Raw genomic sequence first — 25,038 nt, 5'->3', positions numbered from 1 at the left:
ACGAAAATCTTAATATAAAAACAATAAACTACTTTTTTTAACAAAAAAGAATAATATAATAAACAAAAAACAGTTTAAATTAGCGAAAGACCGCAAAAATGTTATCTCCAGAAAACTTTCTTAAGAACCTCAGGTACAACTAGCCCATATCTCAATAAAGGAAGATTGTGCTGTGCTAGCTGTTTTCATGTCTGGACCACCAGTCAAACTGGACAAAGTGGAACAAACAGGCATATCTGATGCCACTTTTTTTGAAAGGAAATGCAGAATTTTAAAAATTGAGCTGAAAACTTGTCCAAAACAGTTGGTTCAAACTGTTCACCAACTCTCTTCTATCTTTAAACGTATAACCAATGAGACTGTTGTTAATAATGTTATCAGATTTTAGCAGAAGTTGATTTAAAAATAATCAAAAATTACGAAAAATGTGAACAAAATAACGGAAGTTAAGCCCACGCTCACATTTTAAGCCTCCGTAACTCCTCGGAAAAAACTAAATAAAAAACTCTTGAAATTCTACGCTTGATAAGCTTTCTGATGATACTACTCACAGTTCTGTACAATGAATGTATGGATCGGCGAAAATTGACACTGAGCAAAAAACAAGTTGAGTATATAGTTTCTCCCCCACTAAAGTGGGTCTGAACAACTAAATATCATTACCACGAAAAAGAATTTGCCAAAAAGTTAAGGTTAAAATAATGAAAAGCTTGCTTAGGGAAACACTTTTCTCACCCTACATTTCTCACCCTTTTCTAAACATACCCGGCAGATTGTCGGAAAATAGCCCCCGTTGATTCCAATAAGCATGATTGGGATTGAAATAACAGAAGATATTGAAAAGAAAAATTTTTGTACAAAAACATTTTTCTAAGTAGTTGAACATACTTCTGTTTTTTAGAGAGAGGCTACAGGGGCTACTATCAATAACAATAAGCATTAGAGAGAGGTACCTAATACTTATAGGACCGACGTTCAAATAGCGGGCGTCTAAAATTGGGCTTTATGGGTTTATCCCTTTTCTATTTCTGACTTCAATTTTTATACTGACTCTGTTCATTTTGAATTGCTTTGCTGAGCAACTGATGTTCAAAATCACTTTTAGCAGAATGAGAGAAGAGAGAAACTAGCTTAGAGAAGTCAAAAAAGATTTCACGCAAAATGTTGAAAAGGCGGCAAAATGAGGTAAAGCGAAACATTTTTTTATTCGACGAAGTAAAAAAACATAGCAGGACAAGTCCTGACGTACAATTCAAAGAATTTTCCTTGATTAAACACAAAAACTAGAACGGACTATGAATGGTTTGGAAAAACCATTTAGAAAAAAATCCGATCCAAAAAATCGAAAAAAACAGTAAAAATCAAAGTGAAATTGCCGCATGTGAACAAAAAGCCGCTACCGATAAAGCGAATTTTTGTTCAAAGACCGTATTCTCACTCTACTTTAAAATTAGAGCGAAAAAATTTCACGCCGCAAAACCACTCGCTTTTTCGCTCCATTTCCTGTTTCGGCGTGACCAAAATCACTACTCCAATTTGACTTCAAAAATCATGAAAATGTGTGAACGAAAAAGACAGCGCCCCAATACAATTCAAATTCTTTGAATTGTAAAAAAATAGGAGCGCTATAATAGCCGGCTGAGAAGATGAGGGCGGCTATTAACAAGGGGAATGCAACTCCTCGAATTTGTTCATCGAAGCAGTTATTTCACAGCTTCCTGTTTCAGTATTTGATGAACTGATTGAAAAAATCCCACCATTATAAAGACTCTTCGAGTCTTGAGAAGATTTGCCTTCAATACTCCTCTTCCAAACTTAAAGACACGGCTTCAATTTTTATCTTCGATTCGTAAAAAAAACGGTAGCCTATATAAGCCATCTGACAGACCAGCAGATAAATATTGAGGTGCAATAGATTTACATCAAGCAAAGCAAAATCTCACAATTGTTGCTCATATATAACAATGATGTTTCGTTACAAAAGATGAGGAGCAGCGGCTTACCTGGTAGTCCTTGTGCAATTCTGTCAGACCTCTTCTGGTATTGGTTCAATTCATCGTCAGTCACCTTAACACGCACAGACAGCCGTGAACGAGGATATTAATCAATTGAAATATCACACTTAAGATTACACTCTCTATGGATGCCTGTTTATATATCGGACTATCTCAATATCCATATTTTGAAACGCAGTTTCTGCTGCATTTGCATACACACAGGCATTTGATCAATCAGGGCGAAATACGGCATCAAATATTTTATAGTTTAACTCACAAAACAATATGTTCATTTCCTAATTTCATGGCATCTATTTCTTCGCCGACAACTTATGCCACTTGCGGTTCATATGTGAATGTGTATGTTGCGTGAGCGTGATTTATTGTTCTTGTGATTGAGCATGATCTGGGTACCTGATCGAAAGGGTTCTGTGCAGTGTAGTCTGTGAGAATGACGGCTTCCTTCTGGTGTTCCCTCTGGATGATTCCCTTTGAGAATGCGGCCACTGCTCCTGGGTTGCTGCCTTGCAACTCACTGTATGTCTTTCTATCTGTGTCAGCCAGTCCATCCAGGATTCGAGAAGTGTGCCCAGAATTAGACTTGTTCAGGTCACGGTCGTCTTTCATCTACAACAATCCACAATGAGACCAACTAAAGATCCTCACCTCAACACTACGTTTGATTAAAGGATTGAAAAAATTTAAATCACAAACATGACATTCGCAATTATCGAGAAAGTTTAAATTTCTGAAACTAATTCTGAATTTGTTCTCGACGTCAAACTTACTTTTTAAACTTATCTCCAGAACATCCCGAACAGTCAAAACTATTCAGCTTGATCACCAACAACAAAAAGGATTCTATTTTTTGAAGGAGGTATTAATGTACAAACTATTTGTATTGAATAGAGAAGAGGTAATTGAAATATATAGAAACAGCCTAATTCAATAAAAATTCATTTCTATAGTGAACTTAAATTATTCTGTTGACTTACAGTGCTGATTTTATTCTTCATCTCTTGTTTGCTGGTGATGGTGGGTGCGAAGTCATGCACTCCAACCTTAACACTAGCGTCTCCGTCTTCTTTCCTCACCCACTGAAAACCAAATAACATTTAGTCTTTGCTGCTCAATGCACCAAATTGAACTTACTACAACTAAGTAGTACAATTCATTGAGAGCTCAAACTAAGCACCATAAAAACAGTCAAGCATGAACTCAGACGGAAGCAAAAATACTGGAGAAAAAGGCCGACTAGGAAAACTTGAAAAAATTTTGATGACTTTCACAAAAATAAACTAGAAATGGAAAATCTTAATCAATGGCGGCCTTCATTACAAAAATGTGTTTCTTTGACCTAAAAATGAATGCAATCGAATTTAAAGTTTAAAATGCTATTACTTTATTAAGTGAGGCCATATAATAAATGATCGAATGGCAAAAAAATACTCTTGGGATAGAAAATTTTAAATAAAGTCATGCGTGCAAACACCGTTAATGAGTGAAGAGTCATTAACTAACATTACCTCTTCAGCTGTTATTGGTAAATTCAAAAAACATAGCCGGAAGACTCCGGAACCGACTCGAAGCAGACATTCACTAAGGACCCAGCTATCCCCTCAATAAATGAAATGAGCATATTAAACAATTAACCAATCCTTTCGAAAAATTTCTTTGTAACCGGAAAAAATCCGATAACAATTTTTCAAAACTTGCGACTCCGAAACCACTATTGGCAAAACAGCTTGCGATACAGATAGCCGTGATTCAATAATGACTTCCATCTGAGAAAAACAACCAACACGCCGGTACCTTCAGAGCAAAACCGAGGAAAGGATTGATACGAAATCGCTACAAAAAGTTAAGAAGCTACCTCACAACAATTTGTCGGAGAACCTTTAAAGCATTCTGCTGTTCGATCGAAAAACAACCCAAACCCGATCGATAATCAACCCAAAGCTAGTTCTATCGATAAACAACCCAAAACATTACAAACCTTTAAACCATTCTGCTGTTCGATAGATAAACAACCCAAAGCTAGATCGACAAACAACCCAACCAAAACCCGATAGAATTTAAAAATTTCCTATTTATTTATTCCGTAAGAAACTCTTGCTAACAATACACCCTAATACCTATGAAATAGGTCAGTTTAAATAATAACAAAAGCTAATAGAGAAAAAGGCCGACTAGGAAAACTTGAAAAAATTTTGATGAATTTCACAAAAATAAACTAGAAATGGAAAATCTTAATCAATGGCGGCCTTCATTACAAAAATGTGTTTCTTTGACCTAAAAATAAATGAAATCTAATTTAAAGTTTAAAATGCCATTACTTTATTAAGTGAGGCCATATAATAAATGATCGAATGGCAAAAAATACTCTTGGGATAGAAAATTACAAATAAAGTCATGCGTGCAAACACCGTTAATGAGTGAAAAGTCATTAACTAACATTACCTCTTCAGCTGTTATTGGTAAATTCAAAAAACATAGCCGGAAGACTCCGGAACCGACTCGAAGCAGACATTCACTAAGGACCCAGCTATCCCCTCAATAAATGAAATGAGCATATTCAACAATTAACCAATCCTTTCAAAAAATTAACTGAGGAACATTAAAAACAAGAATGAAGACAAACTTTGTAACAGAAAAAATCCGATAACATTTTTTCAAAACTTGCGACTCCGAAACCACTATTGGCAAAACAGCTTGCGATACAGATAGCCGTGATTCAATAATGACTTCCATCTGAGAAAAACAACCAACACGCCGGTACCTTCAGAGCAAAACCGAGGAAAGGATTGATACGAAATCGCTACAAAAAGTTAAGAAGCTACCTCACAACAATTTGTCGGAGAACCTTTAAAGCATTCTGCTGTTCGATCGAAAAACAACCCAAACCCGATCGATAATCAACCCAAAGCTAGTTCTATCGATAAACAACCCAAAACAATACAAACCTTTAAACCATTCTGCTGTTCGATCGATAAACAACCCAAACCCGATCGATAATCAACCCAAAGCTAGTTCTATCGATAAACAACCCAAAACAATACAAACCTTTAAACCATTCTGCTGTTCGATAGATAAACAACCCAAAGCTAGATCGACAAACAACCCAACCAAAACCCGATAGAATTTAAAAATTTCCTATTTATTTATTCTGTAAGAACCTCTTGCTAACAATACACCCTAATACCTATGAAATAGGTCAGTTTAAATAATAACAAAAGCTAATAGAAAAGCTTAAATTCGGGGGAAAAAAATAGGCAAAACTTAAAAAACGAAAATAGGCCAAATGTGCTTAAAATTATCCATTTTCTTCAACAAACAGAACCCAAAATACAAATCAATCGAATAGAAAGACAACCTAAACCACTTAAAAAACTAAGTTCAACAGAAAACTCCATGGATGCCATGACAAAAGAAAACCATTACTCCTCTTCGAGTCGTAAAAAAAAAGAAAAAGCGTCAGACTACGAAAAAACATAACAAGAGTCCTGAACTTCAAATCTAATTTTTATTAACCAAAAAATAAACTAGACGTCGCAATGATTAGGGACGGATACTGCATACTATTTTAAAGTATGATAAAAAAGATCGCGGAAACAATAGCAGCAGGCGGGAAATGGCTGCAATTAAAAAACACCCAAGAGTTGAGGACAAAAATTTCTGCTCAAACATTGTTTTCTCCTGACTTTTAAACTAATATGCAAACACCCGACAGAGTGCCAAAAAATAGCCGCCTTTGACGCGCTTGATGAACATCGGGATTGAAACAGAAAAAAAAAGAGATAAATTGACCAAAATTTTTTATATTTTTTCAGTGTCAAAAAGTGTTCTAATTCGACGTGCAGTTTCGGTTGGATTCTTAAAATATACCTAATTCAGCTCCTAAACTGAAAGCTAATAAGCTTGATACCAATGTCAGCTAGCAAACACTAATGAATTTTGATAACCTAATTCTCAATGACTTAATGACCGGGCTTTATCGGTTTATCCCCATCTGTTTTGATTTTGCTCTTTTGACCCTGACTGTATTCAATATCTTGAGTACTTCATTGAGTGAATGGATTTAAAAACCATTCAGTTGAAATAGTGAGTGAGGTAAGTCAGTAGTCAAACAGGAAAGTCGTGACTTATGTAAAACGAAAAACGTTATCAAAAGGTAAAGCGAATTAAAAAACATAGCAAGACAGGTTCTGTCGTACAATTAAAAGAATTTTCATTGAATAAACAAAAGACCAGACCTAGAAGGGACTATGAAAGAATTGGGAAAACCATTTCCACAAAATAATAAAAAACAACACCAATGTCAAAATGACGCATGTGAACAAAAAACCAAAAGCGAGAAATGGAAATTTAGAATCTAAGCCTAGAAAAAACTATGGATTGCGAAAACCATTTAAAAAAAATCCGATCCAAAAAATCGAAAAAACGTTAAAATCAAAATGAAATTGACGCATGTGACCAAAAAATCACTAGCGAATTTTTGTTCAGCCGTTTATTCACGCTACTTCAAAATTAGAGCGAAAAATTTTCACGCCACAAAACCACTCGTTTTTTAGCTCCACTTACTGTTTCCGCGTGACCAAAATCGCCACTCCAATTTGACTTCAAAATTCAAGAAAATGTGTGAACAGATCTTATAAAAAAAACATAGCCGGAAGAATTCCGGAAACGACTCGAAGTGGAAATCCATTTAAACGCCATCCAACTACTCATCAGATAAAACATGCCTCCACTAATTTACAATTATCCTGAAACAAAACCAGAAAACAAAAAAGTAAAAACAATAAAATCAAATCTGTTAAAATATGATTAAAAAAATCTGATCAAAATAAAAAATTTGTAATAAATTGAGATCCCGAAAACTATCTCTGCCAAAATTACTCCATCAAAACAATTAGTACTTACTAAAACCACTTGTGTGATTTTTTAAAAATACTTGAGGCAGAATTATGAAGAAAAAGCTCTTAAAAACAACTAGCACTAAAAAACTGGAAAAGGATAATAAATATTTTAAACATAACCGACTAATGTCGGGCGAATTGCTCTCAAACGACCGGCGAGCGGTTGGCTTGGTTAGTAGCTAGCCACGGGGGGGGGGGGGGGGTGCAGGCTGATGGGGGCAGCACTGGGTGGGGGGGGGGGCAAAAGCGCGGTGGGGGGGGGAGCCAATAGTGGGGGTGGGGGTCAACAAAGGGGGGGGGGGTGTCAACCTCTAAGAACCGCCCCTCACACCATAAGTGTAAGTATAAGTCTCCAAGACAGTTTGAGCTGAAACAGACCTGAAAGGCTCTAAGAGCACATAATGCTCGCTGGGCGCTACCTGTTTATCCCGTTTTTGAGGACGAAAAGTCAAAAGCGTCAGACGAAAAATTGGTCTAGCGAAAAATCGCATAAAAAAAAGACCGACAGGACTAATATAATTGCTACAAACTTCGTTTGAGAGCAATTAATAATACAAAAGCATATAAATCCAAAGAAAAAACCCGTTCAGCCAATACGGTATCCAGATGCTTGCAAAACAACAGGCAAGTCATAATAGGCTAAAAAAAATTTCTCTAAAAAACTGAAATAAAAACGAAAAACTGCAGAAAATTAAGAAAAATAGTTCCAATTTTCGCCATTTTTTCTCATATTTCACAAAAAAATCATATCCGCAAAACTGTAACCAATTGTTATCTAAAATTTGCTCAAGTAGAAGGGGTCTTTTCAAGACCCATTTGAGCCAGTAAAGCAAAACAATAGTAAAAAAAAACTCAAAAATTAGCCCGAAAATCAGCAAAATACATGAAAAACCTCCAAATTAGCATAAAATTCATATTAATTTCCAGAAACCTTCAAACCACTACCACAACCACAACAATATATAGACGCTCAGTTAACAGTTTTGGAGGTACCAATTTGGTTTGAAAGCATTTATTAATAACTATTTGTGATTATTGAAGAAGACCAATATATTGACTGGTGCTGCATCTGAATTACAACATGGTAATTAAGTTTATTTTAATTCTTTCTTTGATACATGGCCAATGATCCTGATGCCTATCCAACTTCAAAGCAATCATGGAGGGCTCAATTATCAAGAAATCTAAAAGGTGTTATCGATTACACTCAAAAAAATTTACAGAGCATTGCTACTTGCCTTGATCTTGGTTTCGGCAGGAGTATCACCATCCGAGAGTACTTCGGCCTCCAGTCTGTGGTAGCCGCCGGCTGTCATGTACTTCTTGCCAGTGTTTCGAGTTGCCACAGGGATATCACCATCAGTGTAGTAGCCAGTCAGAGAACTACTGGCTGCCGGAGTCTGAAAACACATTACAACGTTAGAGCCAATATGGGACTAAGAAGTTCAATAGTGGGCTTCAAATAACCACATTAGGGGTTAACATATATCACTATTAAGATTTAAAGTTTAAAAAATGGCACCAGTTTCGGCGCACTTTTCATTTGACTTTTAGTATGAAATTGCCGCCAATTGAGTTCAGCTGATTGAAATTGTGATTGAGAGAGAATTTTAGATCACGCAAAAAGTCAAGGGCGTAAAAGTCACTCGAAAAGTCAAAATTGTCAAGCAAAAATTTTGCATAAAAAAGACACACACGTTTACAATAATTGCTATGAACTTCGTTCAAGAGCAATTAATCAGAAGAAGAATGTCCTACTAACTTCAACATCAAACTTGGGTTTGTTGGGCACTTTGATGAGAGGGTTCTTATAGATATATCCACTCCTGTATCCTTGGTTGTCGAACTCCCTCATTTTGATCTCAAACAGCATCTCTCCGAATTTCCACTGGCGGCCTCCCTCTTCGAACTGCTCTCCGGCCCACGCACTCTGGAACGCCTTCTGGGCAGCCTCCTCCGGAATGAGGTTGAGGTTGTCCACGTTACCCCCCGCTGCTTGCAGACATTGCATCTACAGAGAAAGAGGAATCATAAAACATACCCGGCAGATTGCCGGAAAATAGCCGCCGTTGATTCCAATAAGCATGATTGGGATTGAACGAATAGAATATTGAAAAAAAAAGATTTTTGTACAAAAATATTTTTTAAGTCCGATTTATTTTGATGTCATTTCGTAGTTGAACATACTTCTGTTTCTTAAAGAGAGGCTAGAGGGGCTACTATCAACACCAATAAGCATTAGAGGTGGTAACTAAGACTTATAGGAACGACGTTCAAATAGCGGGCATCTAAAATTGGGCTTTATGGGTTTATCCCGTTTCTATTTCTGACTTCAATTTTTTATACCGACTCTGTTCATTTTGAATTGCTTTGCTTAGCAACTGATGTTCAAATTCACTTTTAGCAGAATGAGAGAAGAGAGAAACTAGCCTAGAGAAGTCAAAAAGATTTCACGCAAAATGTCGAAAAAGCGGCAAAATGGTAAAGCGAAAAAAAGTTTGACGAAGTAAAAAACATAGCAGGACAAGTCCTGACGTACAATTCAAAGAATTTTCATTGACTAAGCAGAAAAACTAGACCTAGATTGATCTATGAGTGAATTGAGAAAACCATTTTTAAAAAAATCAGATCAAAAAGTAAGAAAAAAAAACAAAAAATCAATGTCAAAATGCCGCATGTGAACAAAAAACCACAAGCGAGAAATGAAAATTTAATTCAAACAAAAAACTAGGCCTAGAATGAGCTGTGAATGGATCGGGAAAACCATTTAGAAAAAAATCCGATCCAAAAAATCGAAAAAATAGTAAAAATCAGAGTGAAATTGCCGCATGTGAACAAAAAACCACTACCGAGAAACCGAATTTTTGTTCAAACACCATTTTCGCACTCTACTTTAAAATTAGAGCGAAAAAAATTCACGCCGCAAAACCACTCGCTTTTTCGCTCCATTTCCTGTTTCGGCGTGACCAAAATCACTACTCCAATTTGACTTCAAAAATCATGAAAATGTGTGAACAGATCTTAAAAAAAAACATAGCCGGAAGAATTCCGGAAACGACTCGAAGTGAAAATCCATTTAAACGCCATCCAACTACTCATCAAACAAAACGTGCTTTCACTAATTTATGATTATCTTGAAACAAAGTCATGAATCAAAAAAGTAAAACAAAAAAATGAAATCTGTTAAAAAAATGATATGATAAAAAAATATGATAAAAAATCTGATCAAATTTTGTTATTAATTGAGATCCCAAAAAAACTATTTCTGTCAAAATGACTTCATCAAAACAAATAGTACTTACGAAAACCACTTATGTGAATTCTGAAAGAATACTTTAGGCTAAAATTATGAAAAAAGCTCTTAAAAACAACTTTCACTGAAAAACTGGAAAAAAGTTACTAAATTTTTTAATATTTCAAAAACATATAAATCCAAAGAAAAATTCCCTTCAGCCAATAGGCAATAGGGTATCCAGATGCTCGCAAAACAATATGCAAGTCATAATAGGCAAAGAAACTTAGCTAAAAACAGGAAAAAAACGAAAAACTGCAAAAAATTAAGAAAAATAGTTCCAAGTTTCGCCATTTTTTTTGTCAAAATTCTCAACAAAAAATTGATTCTTACCCACAAAACTGTAACCAATTGTTATCATAAAATTGCTCAAGTGGAAGTGGTTTCTTCAATACCCATTTGAGCCAGTAAAACAAAATAATCGTCCAAAAAAGCAAAAATTAGCCCGAAAATAAGCAAAATACATTAAAAACCTCCAAATTATCATAAAATTCATATTAATTTCCAGAAACCTTCAAACCACTGCCGAAACCAGCCTAAAATTAGAACAAAATCTTAACCAAACCTCTTAACCAAAATAAATGAAAAACAAAAACTGCTTAAAATGCCGCACGTGAACAAAAAAATTTCGCTCGCTTGGAGAAAATTTTTTCACACATCAATTTCTCGCTCTCTTAAAAACAGCGGTATGAACAAAAACCACTCTCTTTTCGCTCCGCTTTTCACTTTTGTTCAGCGCCAAAATCACTCCAAATTTTTTCATGCGTTTCATTTCCCGCTTCAAAAATCACTCCAATAAAATTGATTTAAAAAAAGGACTTCTCCAATACTCCTCTTCGAGTCGTAAAAGACAGCGCCCCAAAACAATTCAAATTCTTTGAATTGTAAAAAGACAGAGCACCAATACAATGCAATTCTTGGATTGTAAAAAAAATAGGAGCGCTATAATAGCCGGCTGAGAAGATGAGGGCGGCTATTAAAAATAAACATCGAGTTGGGATGTAAATAATGGTTTCTCGTATCTTGTCTCGCAGTGTTAACAATGAAACGTTTCATTGGCCCACTGATGTTGCAATATTTACTCTTCTGAGTGATTTGAGTTGGAAGCAATTTTTTTTGCTTACACCAAATATTTTTGTACAATTTTTCAATTGAAGTTTTCTATCTCTTCCTCATTTGGTAGACAATTAAGCCAAAATTGTGGATAAGCGGGGCCGGAAAATTATGCGCGAATGTAAATGTCCGCGCCTTCTTGTTTTAAAATAATCGTTTCAGAAAAATGCTTTAACAGTTGGGCAGGGTACAAACGGTTCCGATGACATCAGCTTGACCACTTTTGTATCAATCAACCTTTTGGTGATAACCCCCCTATTATATCTCCGGACTGGGATCAACATTATGACTTAGTGTAGACGAAGTTTTCAGTTCTACTAATGCACGAGCTCTGCGGGCAGACAAGCCATTACTATTGCAATTACTTTAATAGCATTATATTGCCATTCACAGCGTTGTTTCTTCAAAAACTGGATTGAAAAATTTTCAAATTTTCATCTTTATCAAGTGAATTTCAACTGACAGCACAATAAAATAGCAAAAGGTTGCCTACTTGGCAGGTTCTCATTTACAAACATTCCCGGCAGATTGCCGGAAAATAGCCGCCGTTGATTCCAATAAGCATGATTGGGACTGAACGAATAGAATATATTGAAAAAAAAAAGATTTTTGTACAAAAATATTTTTTAAGTCCGATTTATTTTGATGGCATTTCGTAGTTGAACATACTTCTGTTTCTTAGAGAGAGGCTACAGGGGCCACTATCAACACCAATAAGCATTAGAGGTGGTAACTAAGACTTATAGGAACGACGTTCAAATAGCGGGCATCTAAAATTGGGCTTTATGGGTTTATCCCGTTTCTATTTCTGACTTCAATTTTTTATACTGACTCTGTTCATTTTGAATTGCTTTGCTGAGCAACTGATGTTCAAAATCACTTTTAGCAGAATGAGAGAAGAGAGAAACTAGCCTAGAGAAGTCAAAAAGATTTCACGCAAAATGTTGAAAAGGCGGCAAAATGGTAAAGCGAAAAAAAGTTTGACGAAGTAAAAAAAAAACATAGCCGGAAGAATTCCGGAAACGACTCGGAGTAAAAATTTGACTATTCTCACTGATCAGATGCGTCACCAGCATATTACCAATCGACAGACAGTGTAGCCAATTCACAAAGAAAAGAATGGAGAACTGGAAACTTGACAAAGGACAAAATCAAAAAGTAACATTCTCTAAAAATCCAAACAAAATTCTCTACAAAAAGATAACATGCAGCTTCCCATCCATAACTCAAAGAAAACAATTAGTTATATATATTTGGCTAGATCAATCGCCCACCTAGTACTTGCAGAGAAACGTTAAACAACAAACAAAAAAAAGACTAAGAAAAATTTAACGAATTAGAATTTTGTATAATTTGTTTAAAGGAAAACTGCCCTGCTAAGCCTTCAAGTGCAAATTCATAGTATCAACAAACACAAAAACGCTCTTTATTGAGAAAACGTTGCCAGCAGAAAAAAACATTAAATTGGAAGAAATAGGCAAAAAAAAATTAGAAAAAAGACAAAAAGTGGCCAAAATTCGATCCGATTTACTCGATTTTCTTTAACAAAAACAACTCAAAACTAATATCAATCAAAATGAGAGACATCCAAAAGAGCTACAACAACTGACTTCCACTGGAAAACTCCCCAAATGCTATCAAAGGTTGAGGAAGAATAGAAACGACATTTAAAACCAAATTGAACAAAAAAACGAGAAAAAGTAAGGTGTTTTTTAAATATAACAAAGAAAAAATAAAGCCAAATAAAGTTACTTTGAGCAGATAGAGCAATGAAATGCTCGAGAAATAACGGGCAAGTCATAACAAGCTTAAAAAATTGTCTAAGATTGAAAAAAAACGAAAAAAAAGCAAAAAATAAAAAAAAAGTGACTTAAAAATTCTCAATTTTTATGTCATTTTTCTTCAGAAAAAATGTTTTATACCAAAAAAATTGTAATCAATTTGTATCCCTGATATTCCTTGAGCAACGAGCTTCTATGTAAATTGCACTTAAAGCAGTAAAACAAAACAAAAGGCCAAAATACATTAAATTTCGTCAAAAAATCAGCAAAACTGATCAAAAACCTCCAAATTTGCATAAAACTCAAATTAACTGCTTGAAACCTTCAATTCGTATCAAAACGAGCCCAAATCCAATACAATATCATAATCAAACCTCATAAACAAGAAAAATTGCAAAAAAAACTGCTTTTAAAAGCCGCACGTGAACAAAAAAATTTCGCTCGCTCAGAGAAAATTTTTTCACACATCAATTTCTCGCTCTCTCAAAAACAGCGGTATGAACAAAAAGCCACTCTCTTTTCGCTCCTCTCTTCACTTTTGTTCAGCGCCCAAATCACTCCAAATTTTTTCACGCGTTCCATTTCCCGCTTCAAAATTCACTCCAATAAAATTGATTAAAAAAAAAGGACTTCTCCAATACTCCTCTTCGAGTCGTAAAAAAGACAGCGCCCCAATACAATTCAAATTCTTTGAATTGTAAAAAAAAAATACGAGCGCAATAATAGCCGGCTGAGAAGATGAGGGCGGCTATTAAACAAACAGAATCCGGTGACCACTTCATCATATAAACGCGATCGTAATTAGAGCGTTGAGGCTTGCTGTATCTGATATACATAAACACTTCAGTCACATTGTCGCAAAGTTACCTCGTGATCAAAGCTGTAATACAATCAGCCACACTCCTGCCCGATTTGGGGTCAATCATTAATCATTAGAGGCAATGTTTTTCTTGTTTCTTTACTGAACTGGAAAGCTTAAGGTTCCGTTGTCAACTATTATTATGGTCGATGTTCTTCTATGCAATCACTTCACGGTCCTCAATTTTATACTGTCAAAACATTCGTTACAAAACAATGTACACAAGGTCGGGATTCCAGCGACTTTCAGTCCAGATGCTGTTTGCTTGATACTTGGTAGGCTATAATTCAAATTCAAACAACAATGTTAAAGTGAATTTTACAAATTAACATAAACAAGCACGTGGAAACTTGAAATATCAATCATTGTTAAGAATGTCAATGAGCAAGCTGTTTTTTTTCTCCATATTTCACAGTATGGGGTAAATTGAAATTTTTGTTGACTGTCGTACCGTACCTGTGACTTGCAGGCCTGTACCAAGTGAGTTGTGAGCTGCCATGTCTCCTCAATTGTCGCACCACACACAACTGCACCCTGATTGGCCAGCAGCATAACCTGTCAACCAATCCTCAACTCACTCACCTTTTTATTACAAAATTACACACTGACTTTATTGCCCGTAGTTTAACATCTAAAAAACTTTATCAGAGATTGATGAAATTTGGCTGGCCACAAAAGTAAAAAACTGTCACCAAAAGGTGACTTTGTTTTTTTTTAATATTCTTCTTGCACGTTGTCAATATATACTTGAGAAAAGACATCCATCAATGTGCTAAAAAGCAGAATTCAATTACAGTGATAGCATGCTTGACTATAGTGATGACGAAATAGATTTGATCTCAAAAATGTTTTTTCATTGTAAGGTCTAAGCAGGTCTAATTTAACTACTGTAAAATGGACCAGTACTGGATTCTAACCAGTGTCTCTCAGCTGCAAGCCTAATGTGTTAACTATTACACCAATGGTCTTAAGCTCTCGTACTTAAGGCATCTCTCAAAGCCAGTTCTCTCCAACCAAGCAAATTACGAACAAGTAGAGCCTCTTGACAAGCGTATCTTATGCAACACTGAATAGCGTACTTTGTTAACAGCGCCCAGTTCTCTGGTTAGTGACTCCTTGTCATCATCGGAGAGGCCAACGGAAGACGAGGGACACAAAAGAAGAGGCTGAGTAGAGACATTTCCCAAAACACAGCTGTCCACGCTAGTTCGCAATAGACCATGCTTCATTGAAGATACCTGTGAAACACCAGTTACATCAAATCCTGATACTCTAAGCGGTGACAGATTGCCTAAATTATGCAAAGCATGAAGTCCTGAGTGATGATCTTATAATATATTCCTTGTTACCCAAGTGTAAATTGGCGTCATGGATGTCAATAAAAAAATTCGAGAAAATTGTAATATTTAGATTTCATTTAGGTTGCGCTGATTTCACATCTCGATTATATAGCTCCCATTAAAACTTCTGGCAAGGGAAATTCATTGCCAAACTCAATATCTAATACATCCAGATTTCACGGAAAACAAAACGATAACAAATCGTCTTACTCAATATTGTGGAGCATTTTTGTATAGATTTTCAGAGCTATTGCAATTGTACTTACAGCTTGTACGTCTGCCTGCTTGAGATGTAGGATGCACCTGACATCTGGTCTGGCTCTGTGGAGTGCAGTGTGTAGACTGGTGCCAGACTTAGATACTCCGAAGGTGGTACTGCCAGGGTGCATAACGTTGCCATGCTGATCAACCTTGACCAGTGTGGTAGCACTCACTTCTTGGAAGTGAAGGCCTGAGGGATTGATCAGAACACTGTCCTGCTCTCCTATATCAGAAATAATAACTGCGTAAATCAGAGTCCGAGCTCATAACAATATGAAATCTTAAAACCAAAGATGCCTCCATAATTTTAAGCACAAGAAGTTTAAACATTTATGTTTCTAGTAACCTGATTCATTTACTTGGGTTCACGTTGCTAATATTTGAGGGCTCAATTTGAAGGCGCAGCTCACTGATGATTCCTTTAGCTTAAGAATTTTGATTTAGAATTCAACAATCTTTTCCCTCTGAAAATAAAAGCACTCTGTCAAACCTGACACTCTGGCGGAGATGTGTGTGTTGCCACTGCATGCAGCCTCATTCCATCCCTCCTGGTCTATGAGTCTGAAGAGAGAAGCCAACTTGCATCTGAGGAACCTCTCTCCCTTGCTGTAGCTACTCGCATCCACTCCTCTCAAGTCCGCAATTGGGGCTATGCTACCACCTGAACATCACAGCAACCTCGTAATATATACATAAGAAAACTAATTATTGAATCCAGTAGGACACAAAGACAATTTAAAAATGATTTGCAGTTCATTATCTTCAAAGCTTTGGAACCGCTTCATTATTATCGCTCAACACCTCATAATAGCGCATCCAATGTTCTTTTGATAAAAATAACTATCCACCATGGTGACAATTAATTAACAAGAATCAATCAATTACCAATTAAACTGATCGTTCCAAATGTAGGACCAGGAATTAAGGCAGTTCACTCTTAAAATCTAACAGAGTTGCTTGCATGTGATGACTTTCAAATACCTCAGTAACAACAGGCCATTAAAATATTAGATACACAAACACGACAACTGAATTAATATTTCATTTCCAGAGATACAGCTTATTTTCCACTATTTTTCATTCACTTTGCGTTTCAATAAATACATTTTTCTTATGCGACGAACTAAGTTGTTATTGTCCGACAAATATTTTAAAACATACCCGGCAGATTGCCGGAAAACAGCCGCCGTTGATTCCAGTAAGCATGACTGGGATTGAAAGAATAGATATTGAAAAAAAAAAAGATTTTTGTACAAAAACATTTTTTAAGACCGATTTATTTTGATGGCATTTCGTAGTAGAACATACTTCTATTTGTTAGAGAGAGGCTACAGGGGCTAATACCAATACCAATAAGCATTAGAGAGAGGTAACTAATACTTATAGGAACGACGCTCAAATAGCGGGCATCCAAACTTGGGCTTTATGGGTTTATCCCGTTTCTATTTCTGACTTCAATTTTTATACTGACTCTGTTCATTTTGAATTGCTTTGCTTAGCAACTGATGTTCAAAATCACTTTTAGCAGAATGACAGAAAAGAGAAACTAACCAAGAGATGTCAAGAAGATTTCACGCAAAATGTTGAAAAAGATTTCGAAAAAAATCCGATCCAAAAAATCGAAAAAACAGTAAACATCAAAGTGAAATTAATGCATGTGAGCAAAAAACAACTAGCGAGAAAGCAAAATTTTGTTCAAACACCGTTTTCTCACTCTACTTTAAATTTAGAGCAAACAAATTTCACGCTGCAAAACCACTCGCTTTTTCGCTCCACTTCCTGTTTCAGCGTGACCAAAATCACTACTCCAATTTGACTTCAAAAATCATGAAAATGTGTGAACAGATATTAACAAAACATAGCCGGAAGAATTCCGAAAACGACTCGAAGTGAAAATCCATTTAAACGCCATCCAACTACACATCAAACAAAACGTGCCTTCACTAAGTATAGACAAAATCAAATCTGTTAAAATATGATAAAAAATCTGATCAAATTTTGTTATAAAATGAGATCCCGAAAAAAACTATCTCTGCCAAATTAACTTCGTCAAAACAACTAGTACTTACAAAAACCACTTATTTGAATTTTGAATAAAAACTTTAGGCTAAATTATCAAAAAAAGCTCTTAAAAACAACTTTCACTGAAAAACTCGAAAAAGTTACTAAACTTTTTAGTATTTCAAAAAACATATAAATCCAAAGAAAAATACCCTTCAGCCAATAGGGTATCCGGATGCTCGCAAAACAATAGGCAAGTCATAACAGGCAAGGGCTTCTTCAATACCCATTCGAGCCAGTAAAACAAAATAATTGTCAAAAAAACGCAAAAATAAGCCCGAAAATCAGCAAAATACATTAAAAACCTCTGAATTATCATTAAATTAAAATGAATTTCCAGAAACCTTCAAACCACTACCAAAACCAGTCTAAAATTAAAAACAAAATGATAACCAAACCTCTTAACAAAAATAAATAAAAAACTGCTTTAAAATGCCGCACACGTGAACAAAAAAATTTCGCTCGCTTAGAGAAATTTTTTTCACACATCAATTTCTCGCTCTCCCAAAAACAGCCGTATGAACAAAAACCCCTCTCTTTTCGCTCCGCTCTTCACTTTTGTTCAGCACCAAAATCACTCCAAATTGTTTCAGGCGTTTCATTTCCCGCTTCAAAAATCACTCCAATAAAATTGATTAAAAAACGGACTTCTCCAATACTCCTCTTCGAGTCGTAAAAAGACAGCGCCCCAATACAGTTCAAATTCTTTGAATTGTTAAAAAAAATAGGAGCGCTATAATAACGGGCTGAGAAGATGAGGGCCGGCTATTAATTAAAAGCTTAAAAACATTCAGAAAACGAGAACTGGTTTCCATCCTTACGTTTACCATGTTCATGAATTTTCGTGCCGGTCATGATTTGAACAGATAAACTGCTAATGATCAAAGTTTGAATTGCAGAAAATCGACGGATGACAGCCTAAACTAAAAACTTTCAATCAATTCGCTAGAAGAGAAAGTCAGTCTACTAAAACGTCTTGTTCCTGATTACTACGATGTTGGGTAGCACGTTAAAGTAGATAAAATTAGCTCCAGGTCATAACCGAAGAAAAAAACTTGCTAATATTCAGTGAGCATTCTGTAAAAAAAAATTTGCCATGTGCAATGAAGATTCCCCACATTTTTTGCTGAAAGGAAATGGAAAGATAATTGCATCAAAATAATTTTTTGGATCAAAATAAGGATAGCAGACCTGAAATAAGGATCTCCGAGAAACAATATATAAAGCTTAAAAACTAATTCTTCAAACAAGAATACATCTTCCAAAATACTACTATGTTATCTTGCGATTTTTTCAAGGACATTTCTACTCAAACATAGCTTCGGCAAATAGATTTCAATTAAATTTAATGTTTCGACCCTACTAGTGGGGGCGAAAATATATGGTAGGACTCTTTGCTCAGTCAATTTAGGCCGTTTGATTTATTTATCGTAGAAGAGTGTTATCGAGGTTTTTAAGAACAAAGTTTTTGGGAACATTTCACTTTTCAAACTGATTTTGTTCACATTTTCGGCCATTCTTTTAAACTTATACCCAATTAAGATACCATTTAAAAAATTAACGGTCATTAATAACCTTGAACCATCGACGCTATTTGTCTCATGAACTTTTTCGAATCCAACAAATTTGGATCTAGATTTTTCGGTTCTTCGTTTTTATTTCTTGCGGCCGTTCGCCTTCTTTATGCTTTTTTCTCGAGAATCTCAGGCGAAGTATACTAAACATAATGGCAAATATATGCAGTTGGCTGAATTGTCCTGTGGGCAACAAAAAACAGTTGAATTCGACACTAAAAGTTTTAATTAAAATTTCACCAAGCCTTTTCAGTTCTTTATGTTGCATTGCAAATGAGTCACAATACTGCAGGACTCATTGCAGTCATAGAGAGGTCTAAATGAACCTAAAAGATGTTCTCAGTTTATAGCATTATATTGAAATTAATAGTTTTGGTTTAAATTTTTGAGTTTTGATGTTTTACTGTCGTAGCTTTGTCACAGTCTGAGTAACTAAAGATCTCATCGAATTCAGCAAAGGAACAAATCCAGCCTACAAACGTCTTAAACATAGGTAATGGTTTTGATCACAACAAAATGTTTACAAAAACTATAAAAGAAATTTGAGTTTGACCGTTCTGTTGTTATTTTTGTTGGCATCCATTCAACCCGATTTATTAATGCGTTTATCAGTCGTAAAACAAGCATAATTGAATCATCTAAATTTCTTTACTTTTCGTAGCTATTCAATGACATAAAAAAGAAACCACTTACATTAAAAACTGCAAAATTTTGTTTAGTTTTGTCCATATTTGGTTTTTCACACATTTGATTTTTTTTAAAATTTCGTTGTTTAAAACTGGACTTACGAATCATTCTGAGTGCTTAGATAGATAGATTCTGAGAACTTAATTGAAACTTCTGAATGTGTCCATTTAACAGCGAAAGGTTTTGAACTTTGTTTCAGAAACACAAAGATTTTGAAAAACTGCGCCTTATTATTGATTGTCGGCACATAGAAGAATCAATTTAACAACAATTCTGAGTTGCTTAATATTCAAACGCTTGTTCTTAGCAATTTTGTTTGCGAAATTTTCTGAAGTTGTACTTGGTTTTCCAATTTTACACTATTTTTGTAAAGAATTTCGACCATATATTTAAAGTTTTTTTTAGTTTTGCAAACGTAGACTCATGTTTCAAGAAATACTTTGTTAAAATGAGCGTTTGTTAAGTTCAAGCTGACTTACCTCACTAATTACTCAGCTTGCAATTATGTAGTTCGCGTGACCTCTGTTTAAATTCCCATTCTCAATTGAAATTTTTCAAGTGAGTTTAGAAGACATCTTCTCCACTCAATTACGAATCTAGAATGAGTTTTTAGATTCTAATTCAAACTACTTTGGGGCCGCGGAAGCTGAATAAAAGAAGTTGTTACATGAGAGATATTACACTTTGAAAATTGTTCGACTAAGGGATAGATAATGATTTCCGAATCTCCTTTTCTTCTTTGACAAAGTTCTTTGTCTACTTGACAAAATTATCTATTTAACAGTTGAAAAAAAGCTTTAGTTATGATTTGATGATGAACTGAGAGTTTTGAAATGTTAACGAGTTCTAAGCATCCTACATAAGTTCTCCTTTTATAGTTGGCCGCATTGGATGCTTTAAAACTAACTGTTTTAGAAAAAATTTGATATACTTTTGCTTTTTTGGTTTCACTTATTTGGTTTTTTGGTTAATAATTGTGGATTATAACTGGACCTGATATCTATTTCGATTTTAAATTTATTCGGACTGCTGAAAAGTCTAACTACTGTTCTAATTTTCTTATTTCAACAAATTATTTTTGAAAATTCCTTCAATGATGATTTTGAAATTTTTGCCCAGAATGTTTTGTCGACTCATAAAATCTCATTAACAAGATGTTCTAGCTGCCTCATACTCAAACCAATGTTCTCGTGCTTAGTGGATTTAGGTTTTCGATTTAGCTGTCCGGTTGTATTTGGTTTTTAAATTTTCGCGCAAAAAATTTTCAAATTAGAGATTTAGGATCCCTTCTGTTTTCATTTTCGCATATGCGTGTTTATATGAAGTGATGGCCAATTTGGTAGAACTACCACTTGATAAGTTCCATGATCTAACATAACTTACCTGAATCGTGACTTGCCTCGTGAACATACAGCTTGAGCAACCTATTTGAATTTAATCTAATTTTGAATTCTCAGTTGATATTTAGAAGTGAACGCAGAAGTTTTTTTCAGCACTCTTATAAGTTCATATTAAGATTTTGAGGCCTAATCGAAAATAAAGAGAGGCCATTTGTTTTAAAGACAATACAGTTTGAGATTCAGTTTGAAAACGGGAGAGATGTTGATTTTTGGATCTCATTAGTTGTATTTTTTCTACCGAAACAATACACTAGAATCGATTTCATGGCTGCCGTCTGTTTTGAGTGTTCATTCTAGTAAAATAAAGAAACTTGATTTCACTGTATGAACCCGTTGTCTACATAGAAGTCTGTCCTTTTTAAGTTTAAATATCAAAGTATGAGCTACTTCTCTATAGGCAGTCTATCTCTGCTTCGACCGGTAGACAATTGAGACAAGTTTGTGGATGAGCCGGTTCTTAACATTATATGCCATCATGGCATCAATAGTCCAAAAATTACAAACCAGTAAAAAAAGATAAATGCCTAAACTATTTGTACAATTATTTGCGAACGTTTTGCCCGTCCGGCTCAGAATTTCTTGGATAGTTTATTGTAAAGTATATCACATCCCTCTATACTTACCAAAATAGTCCCTTCTTGCCTTGAAAGTTTCGTTGAAACGCATGCTTAGAGACTGTTAAAGCTCCAATATAACTTCACACTAGCATAATGCCTTTGAGCTTCCAAGTTTATAACGTTTCCGGACAAAAAGACTAATCAATGAGAAGAAAAGAACGACTGCGTTTGAGACATTCAATATATTCTTGCCTTTGACTAAAGAAAGAGAAAATTTCGTAAAGGTTTAGCAGCACTGTTTTTTTTTAAAAAAACTTTAGAATTTAACTACGCCCTGAAAATAGAACAAATTAATGAGGCCATTTTGAATGATGACAGTACTAAAATCAGTCAAAGAAGATAAAAAAGATTATACCTTATCCAAGAATGAATATAGTTTAAAAGCACCTTGAATTGAACACAACACAAGCAGTTTGATTCTTCCCATGACTACAATTCAGAAGGTATCTTACATGCTTTGCTTGGTGTCGAAGTTACAGGACCAGGCGATTGAGGTTCTAAAAATTAGGAGACGTCAATTTGAGTTGCAAACCAAACTCAAGAACGAATATGAGACATTCTTTTATAAGATTCTATACTTTTTCAAAGATACTATGTCATAAACGTCGCGGCTGACCAACTACTGTTGATAGATTCGAATACCAAATATACGTTCTGTAAAAAAGAGGCAGGAATCGTCTGTGAGATTTTCAACAACGCACAAATCCAAGCTTGTGAAAAATGCGCCATTATTAAATTGAACATAAGTCGATTTTCTCTGAAATTTTATTTTGCCAGAAGTGAATTTTGATTTTAACGCATTCTAATACAAGGCATAGATACTTGAGTAGCATGAGCATGGGGGGTTGAGGGTTGGCGCTCTAGTATGAACTTTCCGCAACATTTGAACTCAATTCTAATGGTATCCTGTAAAGTCTAAGTAGTTAGCTGTCTAAATGAGTCGAATTAATGCAAATATATGTGACAGAATCGTGCAGCAACGAAAATATCTCATTGTGACCCAAAATCGACCAATAGCTGGCCTTAGAGGGCCATGCATGTCTTCAATTCGCGTCGAGAACTTGCGGTGGGGGAGGGGGCTGGTGGTTGGTCAATTTTGCTCAATTGAATCTTTACGTCATATTGCTATTTCGACTTCATATTTTAGTTAATTTAAACATCTTATCTTAATATGTCAAATACTGGAGCGCAACTGATTAATCTATTAAACAACTGAATGAAATCCAAACCTCTCTTTACTGGTCTGCCAATAGTCGAATTCTATAATTTTACGAGTAACTTCAAACTTATCAATGGTACCAATAGTGTGTATCACAATTTCACTGACGTTTACAGTATTAAAGTTCTCTAAGTATGAAATAACTCAGCTAATAATGCATTACAATGTCACAAAGTCACACAAGGTCTCACAGTTTCATACACTTCCAGAAATGGGTTTGACTACAATTGTGCCATCAAGCAAGATGAAAATTTAGAACGCTAGTATGAGAAGAACGCACATTAATCATTATTTGAAAGTGCGACCTTTGAATATTCAGATCTTTTCAACAGTCGCCTCCCCTATTGCAAAACGGGGGGGGGGGGGGATTTTCGAATATAATTTAAGCAAACCATTCGTTGACCAATCAGAACCTTAGGCTTACGTGCATATCTTGTGTAGTATGAAATATAAAATTGACTATAGTTTAGAAGGGGAGGCAATTTTTTTTACTAGGTAGCAAAGGTGAGGTGAGGCGATTAAAAGGATCAGAATATTATGGTAAAGAAAGACAACTGAAATTACAATCGAACCATGATTAAAGAAAACCCAAGACCATAGTGGGTAATCCCAAATTTCCTTAGAGCATGCAATTAATATCATAAAACTGCACTGCTAAAATAACACTGAATCTGCACCGCTATGTTCTATTACTGTTTTCTTTTGCATATAAAGCAGCTCTCATTCTCAGCTCTGCTTTTGCTCATTTGTATACACAAAAACAAACAATACTTAATTAGAAAATCTGAACGAATATTCATACAGTTCAAAAAGTGCATTGAACGCAAAGCCACAACCAATGAATGTATATACTCATATTCGTGAATACTTATAAATCTTTTTTTTTTATATTTATCGTCAATTCAAATGATATTTTGCAATATGCGCAGGCTTCATCCATTTTTTTAATCAAGCTAAATTCTGTTATAATTGGTATTCCAATAATACGACCACATTCGCCAAGACTAGATTGTAATAAACATCAAAATTCAATTCAATTTTAATGTACGCGCATGATTTTGATGAATTTCAACGTCTGTGATTCTAAAAGTGGCTGTACGCATAAGGCGTCTGATATCTCATAAAATTTGCGTTCAGTAACCACTTCTAATCGACTAGTTGACCACCGAGTACAGATATAGAATAGATAGAGCCAGTAATCGAGAGCGAAAGAGCGCGTGTGTAATTCTAAGGTCGTTATCAGTCTAACAGTAAACAAACTAATGTATGCGTTGGTACCATTTGCAACCATGGTTCCAATTTAGACAATTCGAGTTCATTCATTTTATCGCAACTTCATCAGGCATAAATTCTCCAATCAATTAAGGTTTGAACAACGTGGGTTATATTTGGAGTCTTTAACGTCGTTTGCCAGCGGAACCAACTTAGATAGATGCGGGGGGTTTACTTAAGCAAGGTTCGAACTTTGAGAACTTGACATACATTTAACAAGTCCAGGTAAAGAATGAAAGGTCCATAAATCACAAGAAATAACCAAGCATCAAATCTTCGCCCATTACACTTAAGCAAAGTTTCACATTTCTATCTCGTTTAAACCCCTTGTGGAGCTCAATCATTGATATAGCTGTGGATTTTACAAGTTTTGAAATAAACTCCTGTTATATTGCAAGTTTTCATCATTTTTGCATGTGCTGTATACATGACTTGATTCCAAGTATAGAGCACAAGATAGCAAAAATCGTGAGACATTGACTAAAGTATTTTAAATACCATCACCTTTATATCTATACGTATGATCCAGAATATGCCAATATTCTATAACTGTTTCATAATAATGAAAGCAAAAATTCTTGATCACGAGTCGATGAGGGGGGGGGGGGGGGGGGCAGAGATCTGATACCAAGATAAACTGGGCTAGGAA

General features: G+C 35.2%; 1 protein-coding gene across 3 annotated transcripts in view; it reads right to left on the bottom strand.

The window, feature by feature from the left end:
- Positions 1–25,038, bottom strand: part of LOC142344809 (protein hu-li tai shao-like) — a 66,259-nt gene that overhangs the window by 21,913 nt on the left and 19,308 nt on the right. For 2 of the 3 annotated variants that reach the window (XM_075396780.1, XM_075396783.1), the window contains exons 3-12: positions 22,351–22,395; positions 16,050–16,220; positions 15,565–15,782; positions 15,038–15,196; positions 14,415–14,513; positions 8,676–8,924; positions 8,152–8,313; positions 2,993–3,094; positions 2,412–2,624; positions 2,004–2,067 (exon numbers count right to left, since the gene is read on the bottom strand). In XM_075396780.1, coding sequence (XP_075252895.1) covers positions 2,004–2,067; positions 2,412–2,624; positions 2,993–3,094; positions 8,152–8,313; positions 8,676–8,924; positions 14,415–14,513; positions 15,038–15,196; positions 15,565–15,782; positions 16,050–16,220; positions 22,351–22,395 — 1,482 coding nt within the window. The remainder of the gene's footprint in view (positions 1–2,003; positions 2,068–2,411; positions 2,625–2,992; positions 3,095–8,151; positions 8,314–8,675; positions 8,925–14,414; positions 14,514–15,037; positions 15,197–15,564; positions 15,783–16,049; positions 16,221–22,350; positions 22,396–25,038) is intronic. The other variant, XM_075396781.1, reaches the window with a different exon arrangement.

This window comes from Convolutriloba macropyga, chromosome 8 (genome assembly GCF_964194025.1).
Source record: "Convolutriloba macropyga chromosome 8, txConMacr16.3, whole genome shotgun sequence".
In the NCBI taxonomy this organism is placed as follows: Eukaryota; Metazoa; Xenacoelomorpha; order Acoela; family Convolutidae; genus Convolutriloba; species Convolutriloba macropyga.
Note: the sequence above shows the minus strand (reverse complement) of the source record. Positions and strands in the feature narration are given on the sequence as shown.